Below are 15,488 nucleotides of genomic sequence, written 5' to 3' on the forward strand. Positions count from 1 at the left end.
GTCCTACTTCTTCATTTCACCCTGCTGGTAGAGCGCTGAAGCCAGTTATCTGCTGCAGCAGTGGAAGATGGTGCATATTCGAGGCAGCCAAGTAAACCAGCTGGGAAGATCAGAGCCACAGCGCTTGAAAAACAGGGCAATTTAACAGGTGAGCACGTTTTCTTTATTATCCCCTTTAGACTTCTTGGGAAAATTTTACCCAATGTCAACCCCCCACGCCCCTCGATTAAGCACTGGTTACAGTACTGGAGCTTCAGTTAATTTTCTTCAATATTAGCACACAGATGGAGAATTACATTGTCCTGTACAAAATAAATGATAAACCATTACCACCCCCAAGTAACAGGAAGCAACCTTATAATCTATGTAAAGAGTTCAATGCCACATACACAAGGTGATGGAGCCACCATGTTGGAAATTAGGAGCTGACACCAAGATTAAAGTTAAATGGGAAAGTAGAGCAGTCAGTAAACACAGCGAGGAATTAGAAACCGCTGCCATCATCTGTGATAGTTAAGAAGCCAATATAACAGTGTATCTAGCTTTTTAAGTGAACTCATTCATATAGTTAGACTTCCAATAGTGAACATCGAGTAAAGGAAGACCATTAGGGGCAAGCACCAGTGGGGCTGTGAACTGGGAGAAGCAGGCAGAGGGGAGGCGGATGTCGTGTCACCTTGTGAGTAATAGTCTGAGGGTTGAGATATCAATTCATCTCCATGCAAACATTACTGTAGCAGACTGGGAGAGCGGCTCATATCTTTATGAGTAATATTGTATGTGGTGAAGAGAATAGTTCCTTAATTGGCAATTAACATCATAGGAGTCTGGCAACAGTGAGGACTACGGCTTTATTATCGAAAACTGACTGTAACAGTGAATTCAATCCCTTTAAATCATGGCGCAAGGCACACAGTCAGTGGAGGGGTTATGCTTACACTAAGGCTGCCCATAAACATTTATTGAGGTAAAAAGGCCAAATTCAGTAGGACTGTTGGACTATATTTTGTATACGAGGTGTCCTCACTCACTGATGGCAGCGTACATCGGGGAAACAAGGATCAGGCAGGAAGTATTCAGCCAGGCCTGACCCAATGTTCCTATAGGAGATAAGCCGCTGTCAGGAGAGAGCAGAGGCTTATTATACTTCTCCCAAATGTGTGCGGGAAATATGTATAGCTTGGGAAATTGATAATTGGGACAAACAGCTGGTGACCAATGTCGATCTAAAATGTACAGGTAAGGGCATCTGAAAGTATATGGGCACCTTTGAGGACATTCTTATGAAGAAGCCCAGTCACCAAGTCAAAAGTGGGCAGTTCATGCTCTTATTTTACTCCCACTGCTCTCCCGAGTATTAGTTTTTTAGTGTTTGTTTTTGTTTAACTCTTCCAAAGAGTTCCAGCGTTTGGACCTTTTTATTCAGTGCTAATGTTTATGGTCTTTACCATGCGGGCGTGGTTTACAGGGTAATTATGCAGACCAGCCTAAAGACATGCCCCCAGAGAATTCTGTGAGCAATGCCCCATAGCAAAGACCATAAAATAAGCACTACATAAAAAGGCCAATACCTGGAACCACATAGTGCATTTAAAAAAAAATCAAAACTCAAAAGAGCAGTGAGAACAAAATAAGAAAAAAAAATTGGGATACTTTTGACCTGTTGATAGATCTTCTTTAAAGGGTTTGTCCAGAGCCGCTCGATTTTGCATGTGATATGAGCCTAAAACTTACTTGCAACTAACTGAAATTTCCTGATAACAAGGACACTAATAACACATATAACATGATTTCAATGAACAATTCTAGTATGAACAGAGGCAAGAAGGACAAGTGAGGAACTCACCGTTTCATCAGTACAGATGGAGTGTACTTGTGTGCCAAACATCACCGCCGTGAAGATGAGGAATAGTAAACCCTCAAAGCACAGCAGAATAAGGAGGATGACTGTGGTAGGGGGAGAGAAGGAGCTGCACTCTATGGGAACAAGACAATAGCAGAAATTAGAGGATGAGTAGTCAGCCAAGTGCGAGCTTGTCAGTGTACAAGGAGAAGGTTTTACAAGTTTTCATATCATGGTAAAGAAGATTTTACTTATAATTGGTAGGTGTTTAAGCTCTAGAACCTTATCTTTTCTGGTTCTATGGTGCGACCACCTTTACAGTGGTGCTCCGGACCACTCGACAGATAGTGTTGCAATTTGTAGCTGGAAATGGCCTGCTGCAGTGTAAAACTGAAAAGGACGCAGCACTCCAGTCCCTTCATCTTCTCAATTTGCCATCACTTACTAAAACAAGAATACCCCTTAGGAAAACATATCTAAAATGTTTGCCAAGAACTTTAACAAAGCATCTGTGACCAATCACTGACACAGTAAAGGTTTCTGTAGGCAATGGCAGCAGTGCTCAGCTGATCGCATGTGTAAAATATAGACATAGTAAATTAATAAAAAATAAAATGTCCTAAGGTGACCAGTATGGCAAGAGAGCTTTGCCCTGCCTATACCCAGTCTGTGCCAGCTTACAATGCCATTAAACATTTCAGTGCGTATTTACTCACTTGTCCAGTCTTCTTCAAAACAGTACAGGAAATGAAACCCTACCATGATGAGGGCATGCAAGGAAATCAGGGCTATGTACATCTGAAAAAGAGAGAAAATGTCAGCCCTAAGACATTCACGGACAGAAAATTCAATTTCACAAGATTATCTAGATTATTTCACTTTCATCCAAAATACAAAAATCTATACTTGATGTTAGGTTTCAGAAAATGTCTATGGCTTCTAGTTTAGAAACAGAATGGATGACCTTCACTAGAATTAAAGGCTTGATGTATCGGGCACTGACAGGAGATGACAAATCAGATGATCATATAGGGAGGACGGAGGTGCTGGACACATTGGATTCTTGTATTCCTTTGTGATCGGTGGTGGTCCTAGAAATTGGACCTGCACTGATCATATAACTGCATACACAAGTAATATATGAAAACGTTATTAGGTGGGCATACCCAGTAAGGTTGGGTTCACTAGCAAGGGTAAAGGTGCAGTAGAAAGCTGCACCGCTACCACACCATAAAAAATATATGCATTTATGTAGTTTTGTCAGCTTTCTCAAAAGATTGTGTCTTTGACCACATGGACTATTTTTATCTTAAATGGTCGTCAAACTGTGGCAAACCATGTGTTATGTCATGACAATCGGCTACGGGTAAATATATGCCAACAGTCAATATGAGGCTGGCTTTAAAGACTTTCTGTGCTGAAGTACATAACCTGATATCATCGGCATATCAATACTTTAAGAGTTTAAGATCAGATACTCACAGTGAACAAAACAAAAAATTTCTGGTTGCTTTCGCCCACGCAGTTATTAACCCATGGACAATGGTGATCCATCTTCTTGATGCATCTTTTACATACACTAATGAGATAAAACATTAATATGCATTTAGAGATGGAAAAGACTTACTCTACGCTAAACACTTTTGTTCAATGAAACAATGGCAAAATCACCTTGTCATTCATGTTAAGACGTTTTACGATTATTCTGCATCATACAGACCTGCTGTGGAGTCAACAATCTGCAGCATGTCCTCTAATCCGTTATATTTAACAGGAGTTTGGAAAAAAAACATTCACATGAGTTGTATCATACTTTTTGGCACACAATCCATAGAAGCCTCTGATAGGATATAATGGGACTGTCTGTGCTCAGGGCGGACACTGTATGGCATCTGTACAATATGTTACGGTTTTCATGTGTTTGTGCTGTGAAATATATGGATATCATGAGAGATAGTGGTCGTAAGTCAGAGCAGAGAGTTTCTAACAAGCAGCAGCTTTCGCTTTTAAGGAATTTGGCTGTCGGTGTGCTACATAGCATTAGCAGCATTGTACATTTTTCCTGCAGGGTGAATATCTCAGTCACTGTGGCTGACTTCAAGATGGTCCTGAAATGAACATGTCAACAGAGCAACAGAACAGAACAGAGCTAAGTACTGCAGTGCGCAGGCGCCGGGCCTCTCTGAACTTTTCCAGCGCATGCGCACTGCAGTACTTTGCTCTGCCCTCTACAGGGCAGATAAGTACGCCTGAGCAGGAGCGCGGTGACGGGGAGCGATAAAGAAGCAGGAGGGCGGCATCACAAGAAGATGGGAGGTGCCGGACCCAGACCTGCGACACCCATCGGACCGGACCGCACCCCCGGGTGAGTATAATATAACTTATTTTTCTTCACTTGCAGGTCAGACCAGGGGGCTTATCTACAGCGTTATAGAATGCTGTCGATAAGCACTGAAAGGCAGTGGCCACATCTTATAGCGGCCAAAACAGGTGACAGGTTCCCTTTAACATAAAGTACAATGTGTCACGAAAAAACAATCTCAATCAATTAGATCTGTTGAAGCGTTCCAGAGTTATTATGATATAAAGTGACACTGGTCAGATTTGAAAAAATTGGCCCTGTCACTAAGGGGTTAACATGCCAATTGTGGCTGGTGTCTGGTAGTAATACAGCCCAGCTGGTGTTAGTGTTGGTGCTTGTCAAGCAGCTCCCACTTTGTTAGCAATTGTTTTTTTTTCTATTAACATCCAATTTGTAGAACACTACAATTACATCCAACAATCTTCCCAATACCAAATATTCAACCCTTGCAAAAAAGGATATAACAAGAAATGCTAGATACATACGTGTACAAAAAGTAAAATGCATCAGTGGGCCCTGGCATACATGTTGCATGTACAGTTCTCAAATTGGACTAGTAAAGGGAGTGTGCAAAAACACATGCACAGTTCAATGTCTACATATTTTTGTTTTCTTTAAAACATTTTTTTTTTAACAAGATTCACCCCACTACCTAAAATGACTAAATAAGAAATGCCCTTCTTCAGGGCTGCAGTTATTCCATGCATCACTGTCTAGAGTATTTGTTCAATGTTTGAGGGCTTCCTTTTCCTGTTTCTTTTGCTGAGCAGTGAGCTCTAATGTCCTCTTACTACCTTGAAATAAACTGAAAATGGCTGCGGCACTCTTTTGCAAGCTATCATAGTCCCTCCTGATTGGCTATGCTATACAATGTGATATGACTGATGCAATCTGCTGCAATTTGTATAAAGGCAGCAAAATCAAATGAATGAGATTTGTGCAAATCAATAGCGAATTGTTATGATTGACATGATTCAATGTGAATTCTGACTCATATATCGATAGAAAAAAAAATTACATTTAAAAAGAAAAATATATTTAACATAAAATGCATGAATTAAATTCACTTTATACAGGATGAAAAGAAGCCTTTTATTTGTGTATGCAAGTATCCCGACAATTCTTCCCTCTAAACTATTTGGCACATCTCTATAACTTTTAAAGATTGAACTCCCTAAAATATAAAAGCCCCAGAGGTGTGGGACTAATGTTGATCCTAGTGGTTACCCCACGCACTATTGATTTTAGAGCACAGAATCAGCAAGTTAACTACTACAAAGAACTCATTGCCAATTACTGTATTACCAGTAACAGGAGACATCAAGATAAAGCTGATTTTACAAGTGCCATTTCCAGTTTTTAATTCTAAAATAATGTTGTTCTCCAAGCATGAAATAATTATTATTGCCTGGACCAATGATGTTTGTTTTCCATATTGCCCCTCTGAAATGTAAGTACTTAATAGAACTCTATTATCCAGAAATATTGTATACCTGACTCCAAAGCTTCAATTTGGTAAATCCTACTTGATCTCACCCCACCCGAATTTGATGATTTAGAGCTAATCTCTATACCCCTAATTAAAGCACATCTGTTAATAAAATGCGTTGTCTATTTAACATCAATAACCGATATAATCACAGCTTGACTAAGCCTCCAAACACAAGAAACTATTGTACAATACTGTAATACAGCTGACTCATAAATACCAATATTACCAGTTCAAGAAGGACCAGTATGCCTTAAGGGAAAGTAATAAAATCACCAAGAATAGTTACTAGATTTTGTAGATGGGCTGTTGATCCAGGGATTAATTCTAATTATAATAAGGGTTGGGAAGGAATTTGTTAGCATAATATGGGGAATTTAGCAATGGCCCCAAAAGGCTTTTGCCTTCCTCTGGATCAACACAGTAGGACCAACACAGTCATGAGCAGTCAGGAGAAGGGGCAAGCAACAGGGTCATAATTACATGGTGTGTGGGCCACAATGGAAGAAGAGTTGTCTTGGGCTACAAATCTACTATATAATTGTCTAAGGGTCACTTCTGTCTTTCTGTCCTTCTGTTTGTCCTTCTTTCTGTCGCGGATATACATTGCTCGCGGCCTCTGTCTGTCATGGAAATCCAAGTCGCTGATTGGTCGCGGCAAAACAGCCACGACCACTCAGCGACGGGCACAGTCCGGAAGAAAATGGCCGCTCCTTACTCCCGCAGTCAGTGCCTGGCGCCCGCATACTCCCCTCCAGTCACCGCCCACACAGGGTTAATGCCGGCGGTAACGGACCGCGTTATGCCATGAGTAACGCACTCTGTAACCGCTGCTATTAACCCTGTGTGTCCTCAAATTTTTACTATTGATGCTGCCTATGCGGCATCAATAGTAAAAAGATCTAATGTTAAAAATAATAAAAAAAAACAAAAAACCTGCTATTCTCACCCTCCGTCATCCGACGATGTGCTCGCGCCTGCCGCCATCTTCCGTTCCCGGCGATGCATTGCGAAATTACCCAGAAGACTTAGCGGTCTCGCGAGACCGCTAAGTCATCTGGGTAATTTCGCAATGCATCCTGGGAACGGAAGATGGCGGCAGCCGAGCGTGCATCGCCAGAGGTTTGCTGGATCTACGCTGGATCCCCGCGAGTGAGCATATAACTATTTTTTATTTTAATTATTTTTTTAACAGGGATATGGTGCCCACACTGCTGTATACTACGTGGGCTGTGTTAGATTCCGCGTGGCTGCTATATACTACATAGGCAGTGTTATATACTATGTGGGCTGTGTTCTATACTACGTGGGCTGTGCTATATATTACGTGGCCACTGTTATATACTGCGTGGGCAGTGTTATATACTATGTGGGCTGTGTTCTATACTACGTGGGCTGTGCTATATATGACGTGGACAGTGTTATATACTGCGTGGCCTGTGTTATATACTATATCTCCTGTGTTATATACTGCATGGCTGCTATATACTGCGTGGGCTGTGTTATATAGTACGTGGCTGTTATATACTGCGTGGCCACTGTTATATATTGCGTGGCCTGTATTAACGCATCAGGTATTCTACAATATGTATGTATATAGCAGCCACATAGCATATAGCACAGGCCACGTAGTATTTGTCTGCTACATACTACGTGGCGCCTATATACTACGTGGCCTGTGCTATATACTAAGTGGCTGCTATATACATACATAAATACATATTCTAGAATATCCGATGCTTTAGAATCGGGCCACCATCTAGTTATATACATAAACACTAACGAAAGCTGATGAGCAAAAAAAAAAACCAAGTGCATCATTTTTTGTGATATCTGAGACCACATGTTAGAAAATAAGTCGTCATATAATCCTACTTATAAAGCGGCCCATTGGGAGAGTGCTTTAAAATCATCGAGCAGGTCCTAAGATTGTGATAATATAGAAAATATACATATCTAAGTAATAAAATGTCACTGATTTTTAAACATTTTATTATGAAAGTAAAGGAAAAAAGGGCACATAAAACTAGTGGGATATTTGACATTGTAGTTGAGAAACTAGTGCAATATCTGGCTTGATGGAAGTTGTTGTCCATGACTACATTTTATTTGCCCATAGTCTTGCAGACATAAAGAATAATAAATAGTGATGAGCGAGTGTACTCGTTGCTCGGGTTTTCCTGAGAACGCTCGGGTGACCTCCGAGTATTTATGACTGCTCGGAGATTTAGTTTAGTTTTCATCGTGGCAGCTGAATGATTTACAGCTACTAGCCTGCTTGATTACATGTTGTGATTCTCTAGTAACCATGCAACCCCCACATGTACTAAGTCTGGCTAGTATCTGTAAATCATTCGCTCATCACTAATAATAAACACACAAATACTATTATGAAACTATGAGACTACTGTATACATCACATAGGATACACAGAGACTGATGTATATTCATCACAAAGGATACACTGAGACTGTTGTATACAGCACATGTGATATGCTGAGACTCTGCTGCATACATCACGTAAGATACACAGACTGCTGTCTACATTATATAGGATACACTGAGACTGTTGTATACAGCACACATGATATACTGAGACTCTGCTGTATACATCACATAGGATACACTGAGACTGCTGTATACATCACATAAGTGACACAGATACTTTGCTATAGATATCACCCAGACCATGAACATTGGGGAAAATTACAGGCTGCAACATGCCTGTTGCCCTGCATGAGCAGATTTAACTCACACTGTGGCTGCAGAGCTACAATGGTGGGAACAAGATAGGAGGGCAGAGCACTAAATCAGCTTACAGAGAATATCCTGACACTGGCTGGTGTCAAATGTAATCCAGCTTTTTGTGCACTGTAGCGGTATATAGTACTGAATGTTATTTATGCAAGTGCTTCTGTGCAGAAAAATAAAAGGCAGCCAGTTCTGTTTTTCCAGGACCTGGTTCACTATGCAGTTGATCACTGCAACCCACTGAGAATCTATCCGATTAGGGAGATGGCCAGTCTGTGCCTGTTTGGGCCTTTCCACAGCCCTCTCAACTGCAAAAGCATGGCGAGACAAAAGACCAAGTGAGAAGAGCGGCAGGCGATGTACAGGTGCTTCTCACAAAATTAGAATATCATCAAAAAGTTAATTTATTTCAGTTCTTCAATACAAAAAGTGAAACTCATTATATAGAGTGATTACAAACACAGTGATCTATTTCAAGTGTTTATTTCTGTTAATGTTGATGATTATGGCTTACAGCCAATGAAAACCCAAAAGGCATCATCTCAGTAAATTAGATTAAAAAAAAAACACCTGCAAAGGCTTCCTAAGCGTTTAACAAGGTCCATTAGTCTGCTTCAGTAGGCTCCACAATCATGGGGAAGACTGCTGACGTGACAGATGGCAGTCATTGACACACTCCACAAGCAGGGTAAGCCACAAAAGGTCATTGCTAAAGAAGCTGGCTGTTCACAGTGCTGTATATAAGCATTTTAGTGGAACGAAAAAGTGTGGTAGAAAAAAGTGCACAAGCAATCGGGATAACCGCAGCCTTGACAGAAGTGTTAAGAAATGACCATTCAAAAATTTGGGGGAGATTCACAAGGAGTGGACGGCTGCTATAGTCATTGCTTCAAGAGCCACCACACACAGACATATCCCGGAGATGGGTTATAATAGTCGCATTCCTTGTGTCAAGCCACTCATGGCCAATAGACAATGCCAGCAGTGTATTACCTGGGCCAAGGAGAAAAAGAACTGGACTGTTGCTCAGTGGTTCAAGCTGTTGTTTTACGATGAAAGATAGAGGTGTGGAAGTACGCGCAAAAATCATATAAAAATTCTTACCTGACTTGTAAATTACATTAAATGCCTAATGGCACAATAGTGGGTTGAAATAATTGCTGCGTAGAGTACATGTAAAATCTGATTATGTTAATTCCACCGTTTGCCCTTGGAGGACTACACACAAACTAGAATGCATTAATTTGAAACCACGAATGTGTACAAAGAGCGACAGCGTACATTACGTATGGTTATTTTATGTGACATGTCAACATCCAATTACAAAATAATTTCAGAATGTTTTTACGATTTTGTGTTGGTCAGCATTCATAATTATCCTGGGCCGCGTGTCGGACACTCTCAGGTAATGGTTAGGAGGACTAGTCATGATGATATGCTGGCCTTAAAGCACAAAAACAAAGGAAAAGCAGAGGCCATACAAAATGGGGATCACCAAACAGCATGGATTTGTACAAAAAACAACACAGCTTTATTAAGGTGAAAATACAGGACAAAACATTTTTAAAAACACTTAGAACAATGCCTATAATAAGGCAAACGCCTGTACACAAGGTGAAAGAGGGAAAGAAAGAACACATACAAATATGTATCTCAGTAACCTATATGGACAGCATATTAATAAAGTGCAAAAAGCATGATGACACAAATAGAGGCCTTAAATGGCTGATATGGCGGCACATGAAGAAAATATACTGAGGTACAAGGGATGTGCTAAAGATGTACAACATATGACAGTACTAAACATGGGATCCTGAGATCACTAATAAGGCCCTATAAATGAAATGGCAAATGGCACATAACACAATACGCATGAATAAGCAACAATACCTGGGTATGTAAACTACTGAGGTATAAAAAATGTGCTAAAACATACAATATGCCAGCATGGGATCCTGAACTCAGTGGTGAGGCCCTATAGATATATGACACATAATGCAGTACGCACACACTGGCAACAATACCTGAGTTCGAATAGGAGAATATATCCAACTATGCATTAAGAGTGTATTGAGTAGAACAAGCATAGAAGCCCTATGTCCCATGGCACTCAAAAGTGCGCACCTAAATTAAGCAAGTAACAATATAGTACTATCAGTAAACTATATGCCTAAGTACGCATCTTGTGCCAAAGAACCCCCATTACACCTCCGGTCTGATAGCCCTGAGATAACACCTACAGGCACAAAAAAGAAAGTGAATACCCTACGCGTGTCGCCACAGCAGTGGCTTCATCAGGGGTGTAGTTTTCGCCACAGGTGCCCATGTATAAATACCTTAACCCCTTCATGATCCAGCCTATTTTGACCTTAAAGACCTTGCCATTTTTTGCAATTCTGACCAGTGTCCCTTTATGAGGTAATAACTCGGGAACGCTTCAACGGATCCTAGCGAATCTGAGACTGTTTTCTCGTGACATATTGGGCTTCATGTTACTGGTAAATTTAAGTCAATAAATTCTGTGTTTATTTGTGATAAAAACGGAAATTTGGCGAAAATTTTGAAAATTTTGCAATTTTCACATTTTGAATTTTTATTCTGTTAAACCAGAGAGTTATGTGACACAAAATAGTTAATAAATAACATTTCCCACACGTCTAATTTACAACAGCACAATTTTGGAAACAAATTTTTTTTTTGCTAGGAAGTTATAAGGGTTAAAATGTGACCAGCGATTTCTCATTTTTACAACGAAATTTACAAAACCATTTTTTTTAGGGACCACCTCACATTTGAAGTCAGTTTGAGGGGTCTATATGGCTGAAAATACCCAAAAGTGACACCATTCTAAAAACTGCACCCCTCAAGGTGCACAAAACCACATTCCAGAAGTTTATTAACCCTTCATGTGCTTCACAGCATCAGAAGCAACATGGAAGGAAAAAATGAACATTTAACTTTTTAGTCACAAAAATGATCTTTCAGCAACAATTTTTTTATTTTCCCAATGGTAAAAGGAGAAACTGAACCACAAAAGTTGTTGTCCAATTTGTCCTGAGTACGCTGTATGTGGGGGTAAACCACTGTTTGGGCGCACGGCAGGGCTTGGAAGGGAAGGAGCGCCATTTGACTTTTTGAATGAAAAATTGGCTGCACTCTTTAGCGGACACCATGTCACATTTGGAGAGCCCCCGTGTGCCTAAAAATTGGAGCTCCCCCACAAGTGACCCCATTTTGGAAACTAGACGCCCCAAGGAACTTATCTAGATGCATAGTGAGCACTTTAAACCCCCAGGTGCTTCACAAATTGCTCCGTAAAAATGAAAAAGTACTTTTTTTTTACAAAAAATTTCTTTTCGCCTCAATTTTTTCATTTTCACATGGGCAATAGGATTAAATAGATGCTAAAATTTGTTGGGCAATTTCTCCCGAGTACGCCGATACCTCATATGTGGGGGTAAACCACTGTTTGGGCACACAGCAGGGCTCGGAAGGGAAGGCGCGCCTTTTGACTTTTTGAATGGAAAATTAGCTCCAATTGTTAGCTGACACCATGTCGCGTTTGGAGAGCCCTGTGTGCCTATGCATTGGAGCTCCCCCACAAGTGACCCCATTTTGGAAACTAGACCCCCCAAGGAACTTATCTAGATACATACTGAGCACTTTAAACCCCCAGGTGCTTCACAGAAGTTTATAACGCAGAGCCATGAAAATAAAAAATAATTTTTCTTTCCTCAAAAATAATTTTTTAGCCTGGAATTTCCTATTTCGCCAACGGTAATAGGGGAAATTGGACCACAAATTTTGTTGTCCAGTTTGTTCTGAGTACGCAGATACCCCATATGTGGGGGTAAACCACTGTTTGGGCGCACGGCAGGGCTCAGAAGGGAAGGCACGCCATTTGGCTTTTTAAATGGAAAATTAGTTCCAATCATTAGCGGACACCATGTCGCGTTTGGAGAGCCCCTGTGTGCCTAAACATTGGAGATCCCCCACAAATGACCCCATTTTGGAAACTAGACCCCCAAAGGAACTAATCTAGACGTGTGGTGAGCACTTTGAACCCTCAAGTGCTTCACAGAAGTTTATAACGCAGAGCCATGAAAATAAAAAAAAATTTTCTTTTCTCAAAAATGATTTTTTAGCCCGCAATTTTTTATTTTCCCAAGGGTAACAGGAGAAATTTGACCCCAAAAGTTGTTGTCCAGTTTCTCCTGAGTACGCTGATACCCCATATGTGGGGGTAAACCACTGTTTGGGCACATGCTGGGGCTCGGAAGTGAAGTAGTGACGTTTTGAAATGCAGACTTTGATGGAATGCTCTGCGGGCGTCACGTTGCGTTTGCAGAGCCCCTGATGTGGCTAAACAGTAGAAACCCCCCACAAGTGACCCTATTTTGGAAACTAGACCCCGAAAGGAACTTATCTAGATATGTGGTGAGCACTTTCAACCCCCAAGTGCTTCACAGAAGTTTATAACGCAGAGCCGTGAAAATAATAAATACGTTTTCTTTCCTCAAAAATATTTTTTTAGCCCAGAATTTTTTATTTTCCCAAGGGTTACAGGAAAAATTGGACCCCAAAAGTTGTTGTCCAGTTTCTCCTGAGTACGCTGATACCCGATGTGTGGGGGTAAACCACTGTTTGGGTGCACGTCGGGGCTCAGAAGGGAAGTAGTGACTTTTGAAATGCAGACTTTGATGAAATGGTCTGCGGACATCACGTTGCGTTTGCAGAGCCCCTGGTGTGCCTAAACAGTAGAAACCCCCCACAAGTGACCCCATTTTGTAAACTAGACCCCCCAAGGAACTTATCTAGATATGTGGTGAGCACTTTGAACCCCCAAATGCTTCACAGACGTTTACAACGCAGAGCCGTGAAAATAAAAAATCATTTTTCTTTCCTCAAAAATGATGTTTTAACAAGCAATTTTTTATTTTCTCAAGGGTAACAGGAGAAATTGGACCCCAGTAATTGTTGCGCAGTTTGTCCTGAGTATGCTGGTACCCCATATGTGGGGGTAAACCACTGTTTGGGCACACGTCGGGGCTCGGAAGTGAGGGAGCACCAGTTGACTTTTTGAATACAAGATTGGCTGGAATCAATGGTGGCGCCATGTTGCGTTTGGAGACCCCCTGATGTGCCTAAACAGTGAAAACCCCTCAATTCTACCTCCAACACTAACCCCAACACACCCCTAACTCTAATCCCAACTGTAGCCATAACCCTAATCACAACCCTAACCCCAACACACCCCTAACCCTAATCCCAACTGTAGCCGTAACCCTAATCACAACCCTAACCCCAACACACCCCTAACCACAACCCTAACCCCAACACACCCCTAACCCTACCCACAACCCTAATTCCAACCCAACCCTAAAGCTATGTGCCCACGTTGCGGATTCCTGGGAGATTTTTCAGCACCATTTTTGAAAAATCCGCGGGTAAAAGGCACTGCGTTTTACCTGCGGATTTACCGCAGATTGCCAGTGTTTTTTGTGCGGATTTCACCTGCGGATTCCTATTGAGGAACAGGTGTAAAACGCTGCGGAATCCGCACAAAGAATTGACATGCAGCGGAAAATACAACGCAGCGTTTCCGCGAGGTATTTTCCGCACCATGGGCACAGCGGATTTGGTTTTCCATATGTTTACATGGTACTGTAAACCTGATGGAACTCTGCTGCGGATCCGCAGCGGCCAATCCGCTGCGGATCCGCAGCCAAATCCGCACCGTGTGCACATAGCCTAATTCTAAAGGTATGTGCACACGCTGCGGAAAACGCTGCGGATCCGCAGCAGTTTCCCATGAGTATACAGTTCAATGTAAACCTATGGGAAACAAAAATCGCTGTGCACATGCTGCAGAAAAACTGCACGGAAACGCAGCGGTTTACATTCTGCAGCATGTCACTTCTTTCTGCGGATTCCGCAGCGGTTTTACAACTGCTCAAATAGAAAATCGCAGTTGTAAAACCGCAGTGAAATGCGCTGAAAAAACGCGGTAAATCCGCCATAAATCCACAGCGGTTTAGCACTGCGGATTTATGAAATCCGCTGCGGAAAAATCCGCAGAGGACCAGAATACGTGTGCACATTCCTAACCCTACCCCTAACCCTACCCCTAGTTCTAACTCCAACCTTAGTGGGGGAAAAAAAAAAAAATTATGTTATTATTGTCCCTACCTATGGGGGTGTCAAAGGGAGGGGGGGGGGGTCATTTACTGTTTTTTTTTTATTTTGATCACTGTGAGGTTTTATCACAGTGATCAAAATTCACTCTGGAACGAATCTGCCGGCCGGCAGATTCGGCGGGCGCACTGCGCATGCGCCCGCCATTTTGGAAGATGGCGGCGCCCAGGAAAGAAGACGGACGGACCCCGGGAGGCTAGGTAAGTATAAGGGGGCTGAGATCAGGGCACGGCGGGAGGGGGGAGAAGGGGGCGGGGGGCGACGGAGCACGGGGGGGAGGGATCGGAGCATGGGGGGGTGGATCGGTGTGCGGGCGGGTGGATCGGTGTGCGGGGGTGGATCGGTGTGCGGGGGGTGGATCGCAGTGCGGGGGGGTGGATCGGAGTGCAGGGGGGTGGGTGGGATTGGAGCACGGGGGGTGGGATTGGAGCACGGGGGGAGCGGACAGGAGGACGGGGGAGCGGAGCACAGGACGGTGGGGAGCGGACCACAGATCGGAGGGCTGGGGGGGCGATCGGTGGGGTGGGGGCACATTAGTGTTTCCAGCCATGGCCGATGATATTGCAGCATCGGCCATGGCTGGATTGTAATATTTCACCAGTTTTTTAGGTGAAATATTACAAATCGCTCTGATTGGCAGTTTCACTTTCAACAGCCATGCAGAGCGATCGTAGCCACGGAGGGGTGAAGCCACCCCCCCCCCCCCCCCCGGGCTAAAGTACAACTCCTCCTGTCCCTGCAGGCCGGGTGAAATTAGTGTTAACCCTTTCACCCGGCCTGCAGGAACGCGATTCCGCCATGACGCATACGCTGCGTCATGGGTCGGAATGGCACCGACTTTCATGACG

The 15,488-nt window shown here is 42.6% G+C and overlaps 1 protein-coding gene across 5 annotated transcripts in view; it reads right to left on the reverse strand.

Annotated features, from left to right (window-relative positions):
- The window catches only part of ZDHHC3 (zinc finger DHHC-type palmitoyltransferase 3), a 91,468-nt gene that overhangs the window by 18,234 nt on the left and 57,746 nt on the right, over positions 1 to 15,488 (reverse strand). For all 5 annotated transcript variants that reach the window (XM_069730148.1, XM_069730147.1, XM_069730146.1 and 2 more), the window contains exons 4-6: positions 3,326 to 3,422; positions 2,560 to 2,641; positions 1,847 to 1,977 (exon numbers count right to left, since the gene is read on the reverse strand). In XM_069730148.1, the coding sequence (XP_069586249.1) occupies positions 1,847 to 1,977; positions 2,560 to 2,641; positions 3,326 to 3,422 (310 nt within the window). The remainder of the gene's footprint in view (positions 1 to 1,846; positions 1,978 to 2,559; positions 2,642 to 3,325; positions 3,423 to 15,488) is intronic.

The sequence above is a fragment of the Ranitomeya imitator genome, chromosome 6, assembly GCF_032444005.1.
Source record: "Ranitomeya imitator isolate aRanImi1 chromosome 6, aRanImi1.pri, whole genome shotgun sequence".
In the NCBI taxonomy this organism is placed as follows: Eukaryota; Metazoa; Chordata; class Amphibia; order Anura; family Dendrobatidae; genus Ranitomeya; species Ranitomeya imitator.